Source organism: Brassica napus, chromosome C4 (assembly GCF_020379485.1).
Source record: "Brassica napus cultivar Da-Ae chromosome C4, Da-Ae, whole genome shotgun sequence".
NCBI classification, from domain to species: Eukaryota; Viridiplantae; Streptophyta; class Magnoliopsida; order Brassicales; family Brassicaceae; genus Brassica; species Brassica napus.
This window is the reverse complement of record NC_063447.1, coordinates 13,812,744-13,835,878: the sequence shown is the minus strand read 5'-3', so window position 1 is coordinate 13,835,878 and position 23,135 is coordinate 13,812,744. Positions and strand designations below refer to the sequence as shown.

General features: G+C 37.3%; 3 protein-coding genes and 3 pseudogenes across 3 annotated transcripts; all 6 read right to left on the bottom strand.

The window, feature by feature from the left end:
- Positions 1-24: 24 nt before the first annotated feature.
- On the bottom strand, positions 25-2,836 carry LOC125585427 (annotated as a pseudogene).
- Positions 2,837-5,338: 2,502 nt separating this feature from the next.
- On the bottom strand, positions 5,339-8,734 carry LOC125585426 (annotated as a pseudogene).
- Positions 8,735-11,459: 2,725 nt separating this feature from the next.
- Positions 11,460-12,785, bottom strand: LOC106417715 (F-box protein DOR). The gene has a single exon (XM_013858490.3). It carries the CDS (start codon positions 12,719-12,721, stop codon positions 11,699-11,701), a length of 1,023 nt encoding a protein of 340 aa, XP_013713944.3. The 5' UTR covers positions 12,722-12,785; the 3' UTR covers positions 11,460-11,698.
- Positions 12,786-16,829: 4,044 nt separating this feature from the next.
- LOC106417725 lies at positions 16,830-18,142 on the bottom strand (annotated as a pseudogene).
- LOC106416946 lies at positions 16,830-20,653 on the bottom strand. The gene is made up of 2 exons (XM_048754459.1): positions 17,850-20,653; positions 16,830-17,786 (listed from the first exon to the last, which is right to left on the bottom strand). Exon 1 carries the CDS (start codon positions 19,973-19,975, stop codon positions 18,617-18,619), a length of 1,359 nt encoding a protein of 452 aa, XP_048610416.1. The 5' UTR covers positions 19,976-20,653; the 3' UTR covers positions 16,830-17,786; positions 17,850-18,616.
- Positions 20,654-20,837: 184 nt separating this feature from the next.
- Positions 20,838-22,643, bottom strand: LOC106416945. The gene has a single exon (XM_013857820.3). It carries the CDS (start codon positions 22,324-22,326, stop codon positions 21,121-21,123), a length of 1,206 nt encoding a protein of 401 aa, XP_013713274.1. The 5' UTR covers positions 22,327-22,643; the 3' UTR covers positions 20,838-21,120.
- Between the last annotated feature and the right edge of the window lie 492 nt (positions 22,644-23,135).

Here is a 23,135-nt window from a genome sequence, read left to right as displayed (position 1 = left end):
CATGCCCCTGTTCTGAATGTTTTTTTCTTTTTTTTTTTGAAGTGGAATTCAGTTTAACACCTTTACAGTAATAGTAAACTGTCAAAAGAATAATAGTATGAACTATATACAAAAGGATGCACAATATAAACTACCAAAATCATTAAGAGTAGACCAAGATGAGAACTTAAGATCCAGCCTATGCGCTATTAAGAGAAGACCAAGAAACGGATTTTGGGTATTTGCGAGGGAGAAGACATCCTCTATAGTTTGGAGAAGGCTTGGGATTGTTGACTTCGGAAGCAACCTTGGATAGTATGTCAGTACTTGCCAAAATATGCATCCATTGGCTTAGAGTAATGGCACTAGTGCGAAAATTGAATAGATCTTCTCACCATCTATGAGACGACTGTTAAGAAACAAACTAGGTTTGTTTTAACTCTTTTAAGTTACTCAAACTCTCCCATTTCTTATCGATGAGGTCACACAAAACTCTAAATATATGCCCCAACCACGGCCTTTTCTATAGATAAATTAATCATCCATCAACGCAAAAGTCATCTCCATGATGAAATTAGCATTTTTTTTTTGTTATTCAACGAAAATGCTACATCTGACAAGCAAAGAAAACAGAGTAAGCTTGAATGTTTCATCAACTTGCATTTATGAAAACTAGCTCCGTCAATGACTTGGCTGGTCAACAAGTCTTCCATAGGCGGGTGAGCCTCTCGTGAACACTGAGTCAAGTAGCCGTTCATACTCATTACCCTCACTACAAGTTAGTTCTAAGAGCAACTTTCTCCAAAGCAGATGCTGGTATGGTTTTACTAGGATCAGATTGCACAACAGATGAGCTAACCGCTGAAGGACACACATCCCATTCTTGTTAGTCAAATGACTGGCTCACATACCTATTGGAAGTAGATGACCCTTAACATGATTTCAATGGAGAAGTAAAGACAGCTTTGCCGAACTTGTTCCAACATATTTATTTTTGCAGAAAGAAATTGGAGTCCACAGTAGTGTTGTCCTAGAGAATTCTGCAGCCTATCTCTGAGAAACAGGCAGGGCCATGAGATCCGATCCGCAAAGGAATCCACCACACCCCCAAGCCTCCTTCAGTATAAAACAAACAGCACAATAACAAGCTATATAGCCAATCTGAGTTTATCATTAATGTTTTGGCTCGTAGACGAATGAACAAAGGATGACAACAACTCAGATAGATTCCAACTATGATGTGCCAATCAATGTACATACCAATTTCAAACGTAAAACAATACATAGCTATTGTCTGGAAGTGAATTCAAAAACATAGTTTAGGACAATCATTGCTCCATAGTGTGTGCATGAGCCACTGAACAACAGATATGGGAAATAAGTTACAACAACACAAAATCAGTGGAAAAGATAAAGGGCTTTCATTAAGATCTTCAAGATGAGAAGTTTAGATCCAGCCTATGCTATTAAGTTCAAAAACAATTACACAAGCTTCACATCTGCTCCATGGTTCGTAAATAAGCCAACTATAGAACCCCTCTCAAATGCTCCCATTCCTTGGATTTCAACTCTTGTTATAGTTTCCTTGATGAAATTGTAGTAGTAAACATGGAAAGGCTCGGATGAAGATTTGCAGTTGCAGGACAAAACAAATTCATTTGTAGCAGTCACTCCTCTAAATAATAACTCCTCCCCTGCAACTACATCCTTCCACATAGAAGGTAATTTGAAAATACCTGGATACCATCCATGTTTTTCAGGGTCTCGTAGAATCCACATCTCAAAACTTGTACTTGTTCCACTAATAAAAAGGGGGTTGGGATGCGCCATTAGCGAAGCCAATTTACCTTGGAAGTTTATCAGAGTTGCAAAATACTTTTCTCTTTCCGTGAATTTAACAAAGCTGTACTTCTCAGATCTGACATCAAAGCAAACTATCATATAACCACCACTGGAAGCTCTAGCAGCGAGCGTAATACAAAACACCGCCGATGCAAATAGAGTCTGGATTCGGAGGAAAATGGGGTATGCCACATTCAGCCTTTCTCCATGTCAGGTTCCCGGAGCCTCTTAATGTGAGAACTTGATGATCCACAACTGTATCATATCGTTTGATCATTGCCAATACCTTGTCTTGTTTCTCAATGGGATCATACCCTAAAAAGCTTCTCACCGGAGTACTCTTTTTTACTAGTGGATCAATATTCATTTTGGGTAAAGGAAAGCATTGTCTCGTGCTAGGGTTACATATCACCGACACAAGCTCTTGGGTCTTCCTATCTTTTAACATCAAATCATCTCGTATACAGACAAAGCCATTGACAGGACTAGATATATCATAGACGCTCTCAAAGGGGAAACTCACTTGATGATCGGCGGTTATAGTAGACAAGTTCTCATCAGGATGTTGAAGCTGAGGTGAAGAGAAGAAGAGCAACTCCCTCTGTGTTCGGCAGGCGAACAAAAGCTTCGGGTGAGATAAAGATTTGGTCAAGAACAACTCCGTGAAATCAGAACGGCGAAGAAAGGAGGCCCACCGCTTAGATACGCAACGACATCTCGCAATAGACTTCAACGGCAACCTCGAGAATATCTCGATGGCGAGATCGATTGGTATCTTCTGTAAAAAATCGTCAATTGCACTAAGTTGTGTGCTGCTACGACAGATGGTCTGAGGATCATCCGAGACGTTGCACCCCCGTGAATTCATGCCGGAGGGAGACACTTGCTTCTTCGTCAAAGTCAAACTCTAGACAATTGGGAAGATGCAGTGCAATTAACCCATCCGGCACGACTGTCAATAAAATATGAAACGAAACGAAACGATCGTTTTGTTGGCTCAGTCAACAAAAGTTACACTTCATGTCGTTTTGGCTTGATTGAAACGACACACACGACACGAAATTAGTGTGCGTGTAGTTTGTCAATTAAAAAACGGAACGTCGTTCTTAGCTATTCATCATTTCGAGAGAAAAACACAAGAATTTCTCTGCTCGTCGGATATATTCACTATAATCCCAGCATGAGCCGTGTGATTTTCTAGCATACCACGAAAAGGTTAATTGCTCTAACAATTTTCTTTGATGCAGTTCTTTTCTTTGGTTACCTTCATTCAACTCGATGTCTCTTTATATGTAGCAGGACAATGCTTATTAGTGGCACTGAAGGCACGCAAATCAAATAGTTTTTCCAAAACCCAATTGTGTTAAAGAGTATGTCCAATTCTATGCTATTTTTATCTTTATATGTTATAATAGAGTAAGATCTACTCTAATTCACCTCTATTTTTTTTCTAAAATAAAAATTACTATTTTTTTTCTCTATATTTAAAAATTAAAATAACATTCCTCTATAATATAGACAAATTTTTTTATTTACACATCAGTCTTTTAACTTGTTATAACTATAACTAAAATATATGTATATGGAGAAATACAATTTATTTTTATATTTAACAATACAGTTTTTTTTGTTTACGTAATAATTCTTAAATTTTCACAGTTATAAATAACATAAATAAAAAATATTATTATTTTATTTTAAAAGAAAATTTGTATTTAACAAATGATATTTAGTTTTATATGTAACTAAAATGAAAATGAAAATTTAATTAATTAGAAGTTTCACATAGATTTTTCATATTGATAACATATTTAAATTTAACCTAAATATTAATTAATACAACATGCTCCAACAACTTTGATAAATAAAAATCATTTTTCATTTCGAAATGCATTAATTATTCATTTATAGGAAAATATAGTAATATCAATGGTTAGATAATGTCTATTTAGTTGACAAAAAAGAAGAAGATGATGTCTATTTTAATTTATTATATTTTGTATTATGTGTTTTTCAAGTAAAATGGTTAGTTTAAATAATATTTCAATTTTCTGAAAAAATCAAAATTCACAATGAATGGATTAATTTTCAACAATTATAAGTAAAATTTGTTAATTGTAAAATAGAAAAAGAATCTTGTAAGAATATTCTTTTTTAGAGAAAAAAATAGAGAAATACATCGGAAAATAATTCATGTCTATTATAGAGGAACAAATAGGAGAATACATTGGAGATGGTGTGAGTTACAATTCGATACTTTCATTGATTTTGAGTCGTGTCTCTTAAAGCATTTCTAACCCTCTCATATATTTACCTTTATATGCTATAATAGAGTAAAATTTACTTCAATCCACCTCTATTTCTTTCACTAAAATAGATATTGCTATTTTTTTCTTTTATATTTAGGGGAAAATAGCATTTCTGTGTAATATAGGCATATTTTTTTGTTTACACAATAGTATTTTAACTTTTTGTCATTAATAGATGAACTTTATATAGGGGGGGGGGGGGGGGGGTGCTCAAAGGGAAAAGCCATTTGATGATCGACTGCTATAGGAGAAGAAGATCAACTCACTCTCTTTTCGGCGGACGAACAATAGCCGAGGGCGAGCCAATGATTTCGTTAAGAACAAAAGCGAGCCAGGTACTCGGTCTACAAGATATTGGCAAGAAACTAATAATACATTACAAATAACAAAGTCCCTCAGTGACAATTGTCTCTGCTTCAAGTGGTCAGCAACATATACTTTCTCTCTCTCACTCACTTGAAAGTTGAAACACACAACAGCATATGGTTCCGGAAAAGGAAAAAGCAAGATGTAGCAAGTATATAGCACAAGGGAAACGACCTCTCTGCTAAAACATTCCCAAGAAGAAGGGAAACCATCTCTCTTCAAAAACATTTCTGAGATCCCCAAACTTGTATCAATACGGGTCACATGCTAAATAAACATGGACATGGAGTCATGAACATGGAGTCACGTAGCCATTCATACCATCAGTCACTACAAGTAGTTCTAGAAGCAATAGCTGATGCTAGTATGGTATATTGAGCTAACCCGTAAGGAGACACCTCTAATTCTAGTGAGAAGCTAACTTTCTTCTCGCCACTACTTGGTTAAGTCAAATCAGGACTGACATATATATTGTTAGCAGATTAGCTTTCACGTGATTTCCCTGGGAAAAGTCTTGTTGTTGCTTTCACGTAAAAGCAAAGACTGCTTTGAAGAACCTGTTTCAACAGATTTAGTTTCTCGGAAAGAAATTGTAGTCCACAGTTGTGTAGCAATCTGCCTCTTATCGCTGAGAAACAGGCGAGGCCATTAGATCTGCTGCGCAACAGAATCCAAGACACATCCTCGAGCCTCCTTCAGTATAGCAAGTTAGCAACAAACAACACAATAATATGTTACAGAGCAAGCTATACAGCCAATCTTAATTTATCATACGTCTGTTAGCTCTTAAACCACAACCGATAACAACTCAGATAGATTCCAATTGTGATGTGCCAATGTACTTATCTAAGTCTAGTATCAAACTTCAAAACTACAACAATTTGAACCTACAGTCTGAAATGAAATCAGGCGAGAGGAGTTTCAAAATATAATTTAGAACAATCATTGCTAAATATGCGAAACAAAATTACAACAACACAAAACCCGCGGAAACAATAACGGATTTCATTAAGATCCTCAAGATGAGAACTTAGGAGCCAGCCTCCACTATAAAGTCCTAAAACAATTACATAAGCCTCACATCTTCTACATGGTTGAGAAAGGTGAGAACTGTTGAACCTCTTTCAAACGCTCTCATTCCTTGGATTTCAACTCTTGTTATAGTTTCCTTGTCAAAATTGTAGTAGTCAACACAATTTCATTCGTAGTAGTCACTCCTTCAAAGAACAAGTCCTCCCCTGCAACAACATCCTTCCACATAGGAGGCAATTTGAAAATACGTTTGGACCATTCATGTTTCTCAGGGTCTTCTAGAATCCACACCTCCAAACTTGTACTTGTTTCGCTAATAAAATCGGGGTCCGGTTGCGCCATTAGTGAAGCCAACTTACCGTTGTAGTCTACTAGAACTGCGGGAGGCACTACACAAAGCTATACTTTTCAAATCTAACATCAAAGCAAACAATCAAATAATCACCATTGGGAGCCTTAGAAGCATAATACAAAACACCACTGATGCATATACAGTTTAGCCTCGGAAAGGAATGGGGTATACTGCATTCGATCCTTCTCCATGCCAGGTTCCCGTTTCCTCTTAATGTAAGAACTTGATGCTCATCAACTCTATCATCTTGCTTGGTCATTGCCAACACCTTGTGTTGTTTCTCAATGGGATCATACCCTAAAAAGCTTCTCATCCCAGTCCTCTTCCTTGTCTTCATTCTGGGTAAAGTAAAGGATTGTCCTGTGCTAGGGTTACATATCACAGATACAAGCTCTCTGGTTTTCCTTCCTTTTTAAGATCCGATAGTCTCTAATACATACAAAGCCATTGACAGGACTAGATATATCATAGACACGCTCAACTCTGAAGGTTATACGGTGATCACCGGTTATATGAGATAAGTTCTCACCATGATTTTGAGGCTGAACTGAAGAGAAGAAGGTCACCTTACTCTTTTTCTGGCATGCGAACAATACCTTCCGACTAGCCAAAGATTTGGTGAAGAACAACTCCGAGAAATCAGGACGTCGGAGTACGGAGGCCCACCGCTTCGATACGCAATAATATCTAGCAATTGACTTCAACGGTAACCTTGAGAATATATCCATGATGAGATCGATTGGGATATTCAGTAATAGTTCGTCAGCACTAAGTCTCGAGCTGCGTCGACGGATGGTTTGAGGATCATCGGAGACGTTATGCCGCCGAGAATTCATGGCGGAGGGAGATGCTTGCTTCTTCATTCTTCAATCCCTAGACAGTTGGGGGAATGCAAACCAAACCGTCTCGTTTCGCAGTGGAAATTACGAGTTCACGCCGCACCGCCGTAGATCAATTGATAAAATGACTGTTACGGTTTTGTGGAAAATAAATAATTGTATTTTTGTCGTTTATTATTAAAAAATCACCACAAGGGTTAAACTATTTATGTTTATCGATACAGGTCACAAAAGTGATCACATTAATACAAATCTTGGTATCATGTAGCTTCATAGAGCACCATTAATCATGTAACTTCTTAGAACCCTAGCATCTCTAATGGAGCTCTTAATCACTTTTTTAGTAATAAAGGGGTGTTAAACATTTTTTTAAGCAACCTCTAAATTTTATCCTCCAATACAAATATCTTATTTAGAGGTTCTTAAAAAAAAAAATTAAACATTGTTTTATTTAAGATAAAATTTATTTATCATATAAAACATATTAAAAAATCAAAAATAAAAAAATTAAGAAACACTTTGGTTTGTAAAATCTCTTGCCATCATCAGAAAGTAAGCCAACATTGTTTGAAACATCGAGTAAACCAAGAAGAAGACGTTCAAGAATAAATCAAGCTACACATACCTTTCATCCACACATAAACAAGTTGATTTAGTCATGCTTCTTGAACCCAAACCTTCCACTTGGAATTCAAGTGAGAAAGCCAGTATCCATCTTCTTATAGTGACTATGAAATTTCATGAGCAGAGAATCAACAAAACCATCAACTTCGTCTTCATATTTCTCATACAGAACCGGCATTGTGTGAGCTCCCACAAATCCTTCACACATACAAAATGCATCACCCCTTAGAAAAAAAAATCTTATAAACTCAAATTCTCAATCTTTCTAAAGAATCTCACTCACCAATATACAAAACGGTTAGGAAGTTGCAATCTGTAAGGGATCATTGCGGCTAGCCATAGTCCAATCGCAGCCTGAAAATTATGTTAATGCAGAACTGATTAAAGTGCCATGAACATTATTAACATTATGCAGATGTTAATAAGATATACACTATCATGAGGAACTGTTTCGAACTCCCTCTACAAGCCAAGTCCTGAAGAAACATCAAACCACGGTTAACCTCTGTTCCAATGGTCACACCGACTTCCGCAAAGAAATCTTTTGGAAGGACGAGGCGAGACACTCCAGACTGTGAGCTGCTTTGAAACATATGTAATAAAGCACTTGTTTAGATTGCAACCACAATGAGCCAATGATATGCTATGCAAACATTACCGGTTTAGAGCCCCTGAGGCATTAGACCAAACGAATTGCACGATCATACCAAGCAAGACCGTAACAAACGAGAGAGAGAAAATGGAAGTTGATCCACTCGAAAAGCACCCAGATCGCAGTAGCTCCCATCAGAACACTTGCGGAGATCTTCTTGTTCCTCCACAACAACACATCAGCAGCTGAAAGAATAGAATCTCTTAAAAGACTTTGTTAGAACACTGAAAGAATAGAATCTCTCGTTGATAACGTCCTCTACAATATTCTTCTCATGCATGATTCTGAAACATAATGAAATCTGAGATTCTCAAACAAACATATAAAAATCGAATCTTTCGGTTAAGTTCTTCCGACCAATACTGTCCTAAATCCTAAACCCTCGAAAGTATCCAGCTTTTTAACTAGTTCGTTTGTGATGATTGATATGAAACCCAGATCTTATTACTTGGCGAGAAAGAGCAGAACGAAAGTAAATATGAAGATGGCAAATCTCCTCGCCGTCACCGTCTCTTGCTCCAATATCCTCGCCGTCGCCGTCCGCGATCTCCTCATCAAGATGGCAAATCTCCTCGCGGTCACCGTCGCTTGCGTTTCTTGAAGAGAGAAAGGGACGTGAAGTCAATGATAGGGCAACATGTGTCCACTAAGCACCGCTTCTTTTCTAATTACTTCTTTTTCCTTTTTTTTTTAAATCCAAAAATCAGTAAGCAACCCATTAAGCACTTGGGTTAATAGGTGGCCTGGTTATTTGTTTATGTGCATAATAAAGTGTGTAAATGCAAAATCTGTGAAGCAAAAAGGAAAACAAATAAGCTTGAATGTTTTATCAACTTAAAGCCTTGATGACCTGAATATAGGCTGGTGAGTCTTTCATGAGCATAGAGATTCAAGTAGCCGTTCATACCATCACTGCAAGTAGTTTTAGGAGCAACTTTTTTCAAACCTGATGCTGGACTCGTATGGTTTTAGTAGGATCAGAGTGCCCAGTTAAGTTAACTGGTGACACCTCTGATTCTAGTGAGGAGCTAACTTTCTTTTTGTTGCGACTCGGTGAAGTCAAATTAGGACTGGCATATCTGTTGGAATTAGATTACCTTTCACATGATTTCGGTGGACAAGTTTTGTTGGTGCTTTACTTTAAAGCAAAGACGACTTTGAAGAACTTGTTCCAACAGATTTAGTTTCTCATAAAGCATTTGTAGTTCACAGTTGTCTTGTCCTAGAGCAATCTGCAGCTTATCTCTGAGAAACAGGCGATGCCATTAGATCTGATCCGCAACAGAATCCAAGACATCCTCAAGCTTGCTTCAGTATAACAATAAACAAACAGCACAATAATACCAGGCTGTACAGCCAATCTGAATTTATCACACATATAGTGGCTCGTAAACCACATGATCATATTAACAAAGGATAACAGCTCAGATCAATTCCAGTTATGATCTGCCAATGTACATACCTAAGTCTAATATCATAAGTAACATAATTTATAGCAATACTGGGAAGTGGATCAGTCAGAGAGGATTTTCAAAAACATAATTTAGCATGATCATTTCTCCATAATGCGTGAACCACTAAACAAGATATAAGCGAAAAAGTTATAACAACACAAAATCAGTGGAAAGGATAAGGGCTTTCATTAAGATCTTCAATATGAGAACTTAGAGAGAGCCATATATTTTGCTATATCTCCCTAACTGTTTGTTTCTCTCTTATTCCAATGACTAAGCAGTGCCAGCTCTTATCCACGGCAACATGGGCATTTTACATGGATCCATGGTTCATTTTTTTTTATTTTTAAAGTCCATTCAATCTGTTAAATTATCAAAAAATGTCCATAATTAAGTAAACTTAATTTACTTATTAAAAACAAAACAATAAAAAATCTGTACTTTCACCATTAGTTTTGGGATACTTTTTTTCTATTTGTTTGGGGTCTTAGAGATAAGTTAAAAAAATGCACTGAAGAAAAAATATAGAGAATATTTATAGCTCAGAAGTATAGAATTCAGCGTATAGCTCAGTTATGTAACCGTAATGTTGTTATCTTCTCGGTTTTAGAACCTTGAAAGCCTTTTCTTTTCAATAAATTAGGTCCGACATCTCACATGACTTGGTTGATCAAAGTTGTCCTCCATACCCTATACCAAGGATCTGAATATAGGCGGGTGAGTATCTCATGTCAAGTAGCCATTCATACCATCACTGTAAGTGGTTCTAGAAGAAACTTTCTCCAAAGCTGATGGTAGTATACGGTTTTAGTTAGGACCAGATCTCCTACCAGTTAAGCTAACAAGTGAAGGAAACACATCTGATTCTAGTGAGAAGCTAAGTTTCTTTCCTTCAGGACACGGTTAAGTTAAATCAGGACATATCTATTGGAAGTAGATGGCCCTTCACATGATTTCCCCGGGCAAGTTTTGTTGTTGCTTTCAGGTAAAAGCAAAGACGATTTGAAGAACTTGTTTCAAAGCAATTCTAGTCCACAGTTGTATAGCAATCTGCCTCTTTTCTCTGAGAAACAGGCGATGAGGCCCATTAGATCTGATCCGCAACAGAATCCAAGCAATCCTCGAGTCTTCTTCAGTATAGCAACAAACAACACAATAATATGTTTCATAGCAAGCTCTACAGCCAATCTGAATTTATAATACATGTATTTGGCTCATAAAACAGATCAACAAATGATACAACAATTCAGATAGATTCCAATTATGATGTAACATACCTAAGTTCAATATTAAAAGCAAAACAATTTGAAGCTATAGTAGGAAAGTGTAATTAGTGGATCACCAAATAACATAGTGTGACAGTTAGACAAGAGTTTCAAAAAAACATAATCTAGAACAATCATTGCTCCATAACCACTGAAACAAGAATATATGGTATAGAACAGAGAATATTCATTCTGATAACCGAATAGTTATAACACACACAGAAGCACTGTAAAAGATAAGGGGCTCTCACTAAGATTGCCTGAGGCGGTGCAATACATTCAGTTTCTTCAAGAACAAGTCAAGGTCTGCTCTGTTTCCTTCATTGTTTTGGATCCAAACATGCTTCATTTGTCTCTCTTCCGATCCAACAATGACTTTATTCTCAATTGTCTGTACAGGTTCTATGCGCTCCATATCTTTTAAACAACCCCATTACTACTCACGTGAGCAGAATCTCGACCCTTTTTGTTTACTAGGATCGCTACTCAAAAACCTGTGATCAGGACTCAACATCACTTTCTTGTTTCTGTAAACAGGACGAGGAGCTGGAGGAGTACAATTTGAGAAACAGTGGGTTATGTCTTATCCCAATGGAGGACACATGTGCCTAAGTGACATACCTAAGTTCAATATCAATAGTAAAACAAATAGTAGCAATAGTCGCAAGTGAAATCAGTGGAGAGGAGTTTCAAAACCATAATTTACACCTTTAAGCAAAAAAAAGTTATAACAACACAGAACCAATGGAAAAAATAAAGGTTTTCATTAAGATCCTCAAGGAGCAAGCTTCATTACAAAGTTCTAAAACAATTAGATAAGTTTCACGTCCTCTACATGGTTCAGTAAGGTAAAAACTCCAGAACCCCAACCCTTTCATTCCTTGGAATTCAACTCTTGTTATACTTTCCTTGTCGGAATTGTAGTAGTAAACGTAATAAATGTCATTTGGGGGACAAAACAATTTCATTTGTAGCAGTCACTCCTTAAAAGAATAAGACCTCCCCTGCAACTACATCCTTCCAAACAGGAGGCAATTTGTAAATACGGCTGGACCACTCATGTTTCTCAGGATCTTCTAGAATCCACATCTCAAAACTTGTACTTGTTCCACTAATAGCATGGGGGTTAGGTTGCGCCCTTAGCGAAGCCAATTTACCTTTGTAGTTTACCAGAGTTGCACCTTCCTCTACTGCTCGTTGAATGGCTTTAATGGAGCTGTACATCTCAGATCTGACATCAAAGCAAACTAGAATATGACACTTATTGGAACCCAAAGCACCGTAGTACAAAACAGTGTTGATACATATGCACTTTGGCCCTGGATAATAATGAGGTACGCTACATTCAATCATCCTCCAAGTCAGGTTCCTAGTTCCTTTTAATGTAAGAACTTGATGCACATATCTACCATCTACCCTGGCCATTGCCAACACCTTGTGTTGTTTCTCAATCGGATCATACACAAAAAAGCTCTTTGCAGTTCTCTTCATTTTCTTCAGTTTAGGTATTTTGGGTAAAGTAAAGGACTGTCCCGTGCTAGGGTTACATATCACCAACACATCCTCTGGGGTCTTTCTTCCTTTTAAGATCCGTTCATCGGTTATACAGACATAGCCATTGATAGAAATAGATATATCATCCACACGCTCAAAGGGGAAAGTCATATGATGATCCGCGGCTATAAGAGACACAGCCTCATCAGGATTTTTAGGCTGAGGTGAAGAAAGGAAGATCAACTCACTCTCTTTCTGGCAGGCGAGCAGTAGCTGAGGGTAAGCCAAAGATTTGGTCAAGAACAACTCCTTGAAGTCAGAACGGCCAAGGGCGGAGGCCCACCGCTTCGATACACAACGACGTCTCGCAATATACTTCAACGGCAACCTCGAGAATATCTCGATGACGAGATCGATTGGAATCTTCGATAATAATTCGTCAGCACTAAGTCGTGAGCTGCGTCTACGGATGGTTTGAGGATCCTCAGGGACGTTGCGACGCCGTGATTTCATGGCGGAGAGAGACGCTTGCTTCTTCAATGAAAATGAACTTATCGGACTGTGCAAAGGTACACTTTGGTCGTTTTGGTTTTGATTGAAACGACGCACTTGATATTAGATTGCATGTCGTTTGGTGTATTAAAAACGGCGAAACGTTTTTGACTGTTTCACCGGACTTGTATCAACACCGTTACATGCTAATGAAGAAAAGTTAGCTATATTTCTCCAATGGTTTTGTAACAAAACTTTTGTATCTCTCTTTGTGCCTGCTTATTACAGCTCTTTGACTGATCCAAAACGCATACATGTATGTTGTATATAGAAATGTTACATTTATTTACTATCCAACACATATGCACAATCAAGGAACAAATCTGTCCGCAATGCAGATGTTGGTATGACAGACAGGTCTACATTATATATAATAACAGTATGATGTTGTATAAAGCCTTTTTTTCATTTCAAATAGAATCTTCGAACAAGAAACAATCAGTGTTCAAGTCTGAATCAATGCCTTCTCTTCCCCTGAACTCGCAAAGCCCCACCACATTTTCAATAGAGAAATCATGCATCAAACCAAAGTCATCTTCTAAAAAAGTTCTGGACTTACGGGTCATGACAATCTTCCTAGGTGATTTTTCCTCTCCGCTTATCTCCACACTCTCTTCTGTAGCTTCAATAGGTACCACCTTTGACCATATTGCGCTCGAGTTTCTCAACCTTGATGGCAAACTTTTGTTCTTCTTCAAACTCTTCTTATTGGGTGGTCGGTTATTCCTGATCTCGGTTCGTTCCATTTCTGGAATCTGTGTTAGTTTTGAGTTTGACCCACGACCATTGAACATAAGCTTTTTCTTACACCCTTCTTTGAGATCTAGCTTTCTTGTATGAAGTTGTGCCCTCATTGACCTTGGTGAGGTGCTAGCACTTTTGGATCCAATATATTTTTTTCTCTGAGGAGACATGGAGAAAAGCGGCTCCACAACGTTCCTTCTCTTCGAACCTCCAAGTAGGGGTGTCAATTGGTTGGGCCACCCATGGGCTAACCTATTCCAAACAAACATGGGTGGGTGATGGTCATACCCAAATAATTAATGGTCCAATTGGGTTAAAGACCCACTTTGCCCATGGGTTAACTGGTCCAAACCAAATGGGTGTTGGACTGACCCAAAAACTTAATTTCTAGGGTTTAGAGAATTTGGGAAAAAATCAATCAGAAATAATTTTTCCCGATTCTTTTATTCTCTCTCGCGATTCTTTCTGCAACCAACGATTTTCTCCTCTCAGATTTTTCTTCGTCTACTATTCTTGTGTTCATCAATCCATACGATTCTCTCTTCCCTCCCATCGATTCCCTTCTTTATTTCTCTACAATTTCAGGTATGATTCGATTTTAGCTCTGATCTCGCGATTTCTCTACTTTCTGTGTTGTGGGTTTTGTGGGTTTTGTGGATGATAATCTCGTTTCCATTGTTTCCATTGTTTACTCTAGTTCTGATGATGATGATAAATCGTTTAGAATATTGTTTTGTTTTGGGTTGACGTGTATTGTATTTCTCTTTAAATACAGGTTTCGTTTCTGCTCGGAGTCATCCCTGTCTTCATAGCATGGATATACTCATAGTTTCTGGAGTACAAGAGTGAGAGAGCAAACGTTGGGAGAGAGTGAGAAAATCAAGCGTTGACGTTGAGTATATTCTTGTGTGTTTACTTATCAAATCACATCTTTTTACGAACAGGTATTAGAGCAAGAAAGTCAACAATATTTGGGGATCAATATGTGCATTTCAACGTCAGCATCCCTACGTAAGTCTCCATACAACACAGTTATTTTGCTTGAAATGTTAATGCTTGTGTTGATGTCTCTGCCCTTACATACAAGTTATGAGAATCATTGAATAACTCCAAGTTGCTATCTTTTTTCCTTCTTACAGGCTAAAGACAAGTAAAGAAGCTGGAAGCTAGAGCAAAGTGAATCATGATATCAGAGTTATAACTTTTTTTACATAAAACAGAGAGTTATGAAAAACTGAAGTCTATTGAATTTAATTTACATCACATTTGTATTCAGAAATTTTCAATGACATTAAAATTAAGTTTAGATTGAGTTTATACAAATTTTCTATAATTTTTATTTTCTATAAGTATATAAGTTTGTAAATTGAGTTTACAATAATTGATTATGAACAAAATTGAGCTAATTGTTAAAAAGAATAATAATTGGTGATCTTGGTTTATTTCCAATGGGTATGGGCTAACTTGGGTGTGGGTGTTTTTGGGTATGGGCATTAAATGGGTGTGGGTGTTCTTTGGTATGAGTGTTAAATGGCCCAACTGTACACACCCATTTGGGCGTGGGCCGCCAAACTTGACATCCCTACCTCCAAGCTCCGCAACTTTCTCCAAAGCTGATGCTAGTATGGTTATAGGAGGAGTAGATGGCCCAAGATTTGAATGTTTTTGTTGGACCAAGCTATCTTTCAATCAGAATACTTGTGTTTACTACAAAAAAAAAAAAGTTTGTATCCAAATCTTGACTGTTTAAAACAAGCGCTGAATATGATTGATGTTATCTCTCTGCATCAACCAGAGGAGGAAGAGAATATATTTATATGAGATTCTGAGTGTAGATCTTTTCTGATGATGAAACCGTCAAGAAACAGTACAACAAGTTAGCTCTTTTGCTTCATCTTGCATCAGAACAAGTTCAACGGCGCATAAGGCGCCTTTAAACTGGTTTTAAAAGATTGGTCTCAGTTTTCTGATTGAGAAGGTAAACATAAAAAGAGTGGAATGCAGAAACCACAAAAGCCACAAGCCAGATTCATCTAACAAGCTAAGGCCAAAGCCTAGGCATGAGTATGAATCTCAGCCTGAATTTGAACCTCCTTTTTTGGACAGTGTGCAATAGATGCACGACATATTGTGAATTTTTGAGGGCTGATTACCTTAATGTAACATAACATATTCTTTGGGGAGTTATTAGAACCAGAATTTGGAAAGAGTTTAGTGATTTTAGAAGTTGACAGATTTTTAAAAGTTTAGTAGATTTAACAAATGTTTTCTAAATTTCTATCAAATATTTTGTATTGATTTCTATAGATTGTTATTGATTATTAAGTATTTGCACAATGTATGTTTTCAAAATGTTTCTCCTTTTAATGTAATATACAAAATATTGTAGAAATTTTCAACAATGAATCTCGATGAGACACTAGTGTATTATTGTTTGGTACGTGTTCACATAGGCAAATGCATTTTATAGTATTGGTTCTTTGTGTTATGGTTTGTTCTTTGCTTTGTTATGAAAATAGTCATTTTTATCTTCATTTACGTGACAGATTTTTATCAGTCTTATTTTCATTGACATTTTTTTTGAGGCATCACTCTTACAAACGAAAGATTATGTTTGAACACACCAAATACGAAACTAACCGACAAAGAGATCTTCTGAAAATCACAGGTCAAACAAGAAAAATATATCATACAGTATGTGAATGTTTTTATTACTACACAGATTTCAGAAATCTTATGAGTAGACATGATATTTTCAAAGTCTAGGTTTATGAATAAAAATATAAAGAATTTAGCTCCCAATAACCATAGAATTTAATAGAATAGCAAAATCAATAAAAACTAAACTTTTTGAATAACAAAAAATTTAAACCAATAACAATGTATTTTGGAAAGATTTTAAAAATTAATAAACCAATAACAATAGATTCTTAAAATTTTATATTTCCTCAAGAATTCTTAAACCAATAACCCCCAGGCGCTCCATATCTTCAAACAACCACGTGAGCAGAATCTCGACCCCTTTTTTTTACTAGGATTGCTACTCAAAACCTATGATCGGGACTCAACATCACTTGCTCGTGTCTGTAAACAGGACGAGGAGCTGGGGGAGTACAGATTGAGAAGCAGAGGGTTATGTCTTATCCCAATGGAGTACACAGTAGGTGTTGCTTCAAGCAATTATGATCTGTTAATGTACATATACCTAAGTCCAATATCAAAAGTAAAACAAATAGTAGCAATAGTCGCAAGTGAAATCAGTCCAGAGGAGTTTCAAAACCATAATTTACAACTTAGATAAGTAAAAAGTTATAACAGCAACACAGAACCACTGGAAAAAAAGGTTTTCATTAACATCTTCAAGGAGCCAGCTTCCGTTACAAAGTTCTAAAACAATTACATAAGTTTCACGTCCTCTACATGGTTCAGTAAGGTGAAAACTCCAGAACCCCAACCCTTCCTAAACGGCCTCATTCCTTGGAATTCAACTCTTTTTATAGTTTCCTTGTCGAAATTGTAGTAGTAAACATAATAAAGATCGGATGAAGTTTTGGGGGACAAAACAATTTCATTTGTGGCAGTCACTCCTTTAAAGAATAAGACCTCCCCTGCAACTACATCCTTCCAAACAGGAGGAAATTTGTAAATACGGCTGGACCATTCATGTTTCTCAGGATCTTCTAGAATCCACATCTCAAAACTTGTACTTGTTCCATTAATAAAAAGGGGGTTGGGTTGCGCCATTAGTGAAGCCAATTTACCTTTGTAGTTTACCAGAGTTGCAGCATCCTCTATTGCTCTTTGAATGGCTTTAATGGAGCTGTACTTCTCGGATCTGACATCAAAGCAAACTAGAATATGACACATATTGGAACCCAAAGCACCGTAGTACAAAACACTGTCGATACATATGCACTCTGCCTTTGGAAAATAATGGGGTACGCTACATTCAATCATCCTTCAAGTCAGGTTCCTAGTTCCTTTTAATGTAAGAACTTGATGCACACCTCTACCATCTACCCTGGCCATTGCCAACACTTGTGTTGTTTCTCAATCAGATCATAACCTAAATAGATCTTTGCAGTGCTCTTCATGTTCTTCAGATTAGGTATTTTGGGTAAAGTAAAGGATTGTCCCGTGCTAGGGTTACATATCACCAACACATCCTTTCGGGTCTTCCTTCCTTTTAAGATCTGATGACCGCTTATACAGACATATCCATTGACAGAACTAGATATGCCATCCACACGCTCAAAGGGGAAAGTAATATGATGATCCGCGGCTGTAAGAGACACATACTCGTTAAGATTCTGAGACTGAGGTAAAGAGAAGAAGATCATCTCACTCTCTTTCTGGCATGCGAAAAAATAGCTGGGGGCGAGCCAACGATTTGGTGAAGAACAACTCCGTGAAATGGGGACGGCGGAGTAAGGACGCCCACCGCTTCGATACGCAACGACACCTCGCGATAGACTTCAACGGTAACCTCGAGAATATCTCGATGATGAGATCGATTGGAATCTTCAGTAACACTTCGTCAGCAGTAAGTAGTGAGATGCTTCGACTTATGATTTGAGGATCCTCCAAGACCGTGCACCGCCGTGAATTCATGGCGGAGGGAGAAGCTTGCTTCTTCATGAAACCCTAGACAATAGGGAAATGGATGTTAAGTGTTAACTCATCCGACAGTAAACAAAAGGTATACTTTGTGTCGTTTTGGTTTGATTGAAACGACACGCATGACATGATATCAGCGTTTCTATATTAAAAACAGCGCAGCGTTCTAGACTGGTCTCTCCCTCTTTTTTTTTTCTACTTTTTAAAACAGTGACTTTTCAATTTTCATCCATGGTTTCTATATTTCTCCAATGTGTTGTGTTTCTCTCCTTCTATCTGCTCTGCTTATTCTAAGGAGTAAGGACTAAGGAACATAAACTTATGTTCCAGATCTTTTGATTGATCCAAAACGCATGACATATATGTGTTATAAACTTATAAATAAATCTATCCAACAGGTATACAATCAAGGAACAAAGTTGTCGCCAATGCAGATGTTTGTTTGACAAGTATATGCAATATATAACCGTGATGTCGTATAAAGCCTTTTGCTTTTCATAGAGAATCTTCGAACAAGAAACAATCAGTGTTGAAGTCTGAATCAATGCCTTCTCTTCCCCTGAACTCGCAAAGCCCCACCGCGTTTTCTATAGAGAAATCATTCATCAAACCAAAGTCATCTTCTAAAAAAGTTCTGGACTTACGGGTCATGACAAGCTTCTTAGGTGTTTTCTTTTCCTCTCTACTTATCTCTACACTCTCTTCTGTAGCTTCAATAGGTACCACCTTTGAAGATATTTCGCTGGTGTTTCTCAACCTTGATGGCAAACTTTTGTTCCTCTTCAAACGGTTCTTGATGGGTGGTTGGTCGCTGCTGATTGTTTGTTTCAGTTCTGGAATCTGTGTTAGTTTTGAGTTTGATCCAGGCCGACCATGGAACATGAGTTTTCTCTTACACCCTTCTTTGAGATCTAGCTTTCTTGTATGAAGCTGTGCCCTCATTGACCTTGGTGAGGTGCTAGCACTTTTGGATCCAATATATTTTTTTCTCTGAGGAGACATGGAGAAATGCTTCATTATATCATCTGTTGTCCAATCAAACTTCTGCTCCAATGGCCAGAAAAGCGGCTCCACAACATTCCTTCTCTTTGAACCTCCAATCTCCGCAACTTTCTCCAAAGCTGATGCTAGTATGGTTATAGGAGGAGTAGGTGGCCAAAGATTTGAGATAACCGGTGAAGGAGACGCATCTGATTCTAGTGAGAAGGTAACTTTCTTTTCTTCGTGACTCTGCGAAGTCAACTCACGACTCACATATCTGTTGAAACTAGAGGTCTCTTCACAAGTCTTGTTGTTGTTTTCAGGTAAATGTGAAGAACACGGCTTTGCAGAATCTGTTCCAACATATTTTCCATCTTTTCGTATGTTCTCTGAAGAATATTTTGCATCCTTTGAACTTTTCTGGTGATGATGATGATGATGATTGTCTTTGGTGTCTTCTTGATTCTTAGCAGCATTTGATAACCAAGAGACGATGCTTTCGTCAAGTGAGAAGTGAAACGAGACAGAGACTTTACGTTCCCCTAGAAGGGAGCTAGAAGAATCAGAAGTCAACCAAATGGAATCGATATCTTCAATCTGTTGTTTCCTGGACTCGTCGATCTTTTCACGTCTTCGTTGAGGAGAGACACAAGCAGATTTGGTCCTCTTTGTCTTTTTTGCTGTGACATCAGGAAGAGCCTTTTTCCCCTGACGCAGCCTCATTGATTCATAGCTAGCACCTGTTGATCTAGACCGAGGAAAAACTGGTTTCGGATCATTTGTTGTTGTGTTTTGGTTTTTATTGATGGAGAAAGTTGATGTAATCCTCTTTATCAAACCTTTTGATCCATCTCTCCCACCTGCAAAACTCATGTTGTAGGTTTCAGATTTTACTCATTCAATCTTCAGAACCAAATACAAAGCTTTTTTTTTTTACTGTCAAAAGAATGAAGTTCTGAAGTAATCAAACTCTTAATGTGTTTATGTTTTTTTGTCTATTCATAATATTAACATATTAAGCTTCTGATTAGAGAAACAGAAACGGCAAATACAGGAAAGATTCATGCCGTTCTCTGAATAAAAAAAAAATAAGAAAGAAAATGTCAATTACTTGAAAGATGATATATGATTTTTTTTTTGTTTTAAGAATATTCTTTAAACATTCTTGCTACGTTGATGTAATAGGAATGATGTTGACATTAAAAATCATCCAACCATTTTTATCAAAGGCTTTGCTCTTTCATTACAACTAATTAAAAGTGATCATAGACATTATTAAACATTGTGGTATCATGTACGGGAGGAGGCCTGGTTATGTGTTTATATGCATCCGAAAGTCTGTAAATGCAACATCTGTGAAGCAAATAAAACAAATAACAAGAAGGTATTTATCAATTTAAACATTTTTGTACCTATCACACTATGTATTTGGGTGATCCTCTAAGTTCACTTCCAAATACAGTATAGCCACTGAAAGTAAATGTTTTTGTAATCGATAATGTAAATTATTTCTTACACAAACACTTATAAAAGCCAGACAGTTACTTGGTTTATAAAATATTTGCAAAAGATCAACACATCGCATTTTATCTTGGCAAATAAGAAGATATCAATAACAATTTTCTCTGCTTAGAGTGGTCAGAAACATACACATTATATCTCTCTGACTCACTTGAAACACAACACCAAATATTTCAGGAAAAGGGAAATAGCAAGATGTAGCAAACACACGAAAGGGAACGAGGAATTCTCAAAGAAAAAAGTATGTTTAATATAAGAGAAACAGTTATTCTGCTAAAACATTCCAAGAAGAAGGGAAACCATCTCTCTGCAAACACATTTCAGAGATTCCCAAACTTGTACCAACAGATACACAATTATTGAAACAAAAATGTCTCCAATGCAGATTTTTTTTTTTTTTTTGAAAATACCAGGAGGTTCGGAGCCGAATTCCGTAATCTACAGTGCAGATGTTGTTATAGTCTCGGGTTTTCGAACCTAGAAAGCCTTTTTCTTTTTCATAGAGCATCTTCAAACAAGAAACCATCAGTGTTGAAGTCTGAATCAATGCCTTCTCTTCCCCTGAACTCGCAAAGCCCCACCGCATTTTCTATAGAGAAATCATTCATCAAGGCAAAGTCATCTTCTATGAAAGTCCTGGACCTGCGTGTCATGATAAGCTTCTTAGGTGTTTTTCTGCACATCTCTACACTCTCTCCAGCAGCTTGAACAGGTACCTCCTCCCTCGAGTTTCTTAAACTTGCTGGAAAACTATTGTTCCTCTTCAAACTCTTCATGATGGGTTGTTGTTGGTTCTTGCTCATCTTGGTTTTCTTATTACCGATTGTCCGTGCTTGTTTTGGACTTGATCCAGGACCATTGAACATGAGTTTTCTCTTACACCCTTCTTTGAGAACCAGCTTTCTTGTCTGAAGCTGTGCCCTCATTGATCTTGGAGAGGTACCATTACTTTTATTTCCCGTTGACTTTTTTCTCCGAGGAGATATGGAGAAATGCTTCAATATATCATCTGGTGTCCAATCAAACTTCTGCTCATACGGCCAGAAGAGCGGCTCCGCAACAGTCTTGCTCTTGGGATCACCAATCTCTGCAGATTTCTCCAGAGACATCTCTGATTCTAAAGAGAAGCTAACTTTCTTTTCTTCTTGTAAAGTCAACTCAGGACTCGCATATGACTCTTCACTTGGACAAGTCTTGTTGTTGTTTTTCTCTGAAGAATATTTTGCCTTCTTTGAACTTTTCTGATGATTCTCTGCGGTAGTGATGATGTCACCTTGATTCTTAGCAGCATTTGATAACCAAGAGACAACCCTTTCGTCGAGTGAGAAATGAAACGACACAGAGACTCTGCGTTCCCCTAGAAGAGAGCTGGAAGAAGCACAATCCGAAGACAGCCAAACGGAATCGCTGTCATCAAAACATCTCAGCTTGGTGAACTGTTTCCCGGATTCATCGATCTTTTGACGCCTTGGCTGAGGAGAGACACCAGCAGATTTGGTTCTCTTTGTGTTAACATCTGGAAGAGCCCTTTTCCCCTGACCATGAAGTAGCCTCATGGATTCATAGTTTGAACCAGTTGATCTGGACCGAGGAAGTAGTGGTTTGGGATCATTTGTTGTGTTCTTGTTTTTCTTAGTGGAGAAAGTTGATGTAACCCTCTTCATGAAACCTTTAGATCCATCTCTCCCACCTGCAAAACTCATTTTGCAGGTTTTCAAATTTTACTCATTCAATCTTCACAACCAAATGTACAAAGCATTTTTTGGTTTTTTTTTTGTTTTACTTTGAAAAGAATGAAGTTATGAAGTAATCAAACGCACTGTGTTTATATTCTGTTTTTTATTTGTATCTAATCATAACATAAACATATTAATTGAGTGATTAGAGATTAAAAAAACACAGAGACGGCAAATGCAGGAAAGATTCATGCCATTCTCTCTCGATTTAAAAAACAAGAAAATGTCAACTATTTGAAAGTGATATAAGTATGTTTTTTAATATAGACTTATACTCTTTAAACATTCTTGATACGTTGGTGTAGTAAGAATGAATGATGTTTACATTAATAAGAATTCTTCAGACACACCAAGCACTAAGTTTGTTCTTTCTTTTATTCTGAGAATTAGAAAGAGTCAAGAGGTAAAATTCACAGAATATATATTATAAACCCTAGGAAAGCAATGTGTGGGGCAGAGTGGCCGTGCAACAATAAAGTAAGATGCTCTTTTTTTTTTTTTTTTGGTCGAAGTAAGATGCTCTTTACTATGAACCAAAGAGATAGCAACGAGTTAAAGAATACAGAAAGAGCTTTGATGAACGGCGATATCTCTATGCATATGGAAATGTAAAGTCTTAAGGAGAGAGAGAGAGAGCGGGAGAGAAACTGAGAATTTAATCCAAGTGACTCAAATGAATATAGCGCGATCCAATGACAATTACGTTCTCTGTATCCCTTTTGTTCCTCCGTAATAGTTAAAATCTTGGAACTTAAACATTTTACGCGGGAGTGCAA

What these genes read in the sequence shown, in the direction of transcription:
- LOC106416946 (XM_048754459.1), bottom strand. Translation starts at nt 19,975, where the DNA reads ATGAGTTTTGCAGGTGGGAGAGATGGATCAAAAGGTTTGATAAAGAGG.
- LOC106417715 (XM_013858490.3), bottom strand. Translation starts at nt 12,721, where the DNA reads ATGAAATCACGGCGTCGCAACGTCCCTGAGGATCCTCAAACCATCCGT.
- LOC106416945 (XM_013857820.3), bottom strand. Translation starts at nt 22,326, where the DNA reads ATGAGTTTTGCAGGTGGGAGAGATGGATCTAAAGGTTTCATGAAGAGG.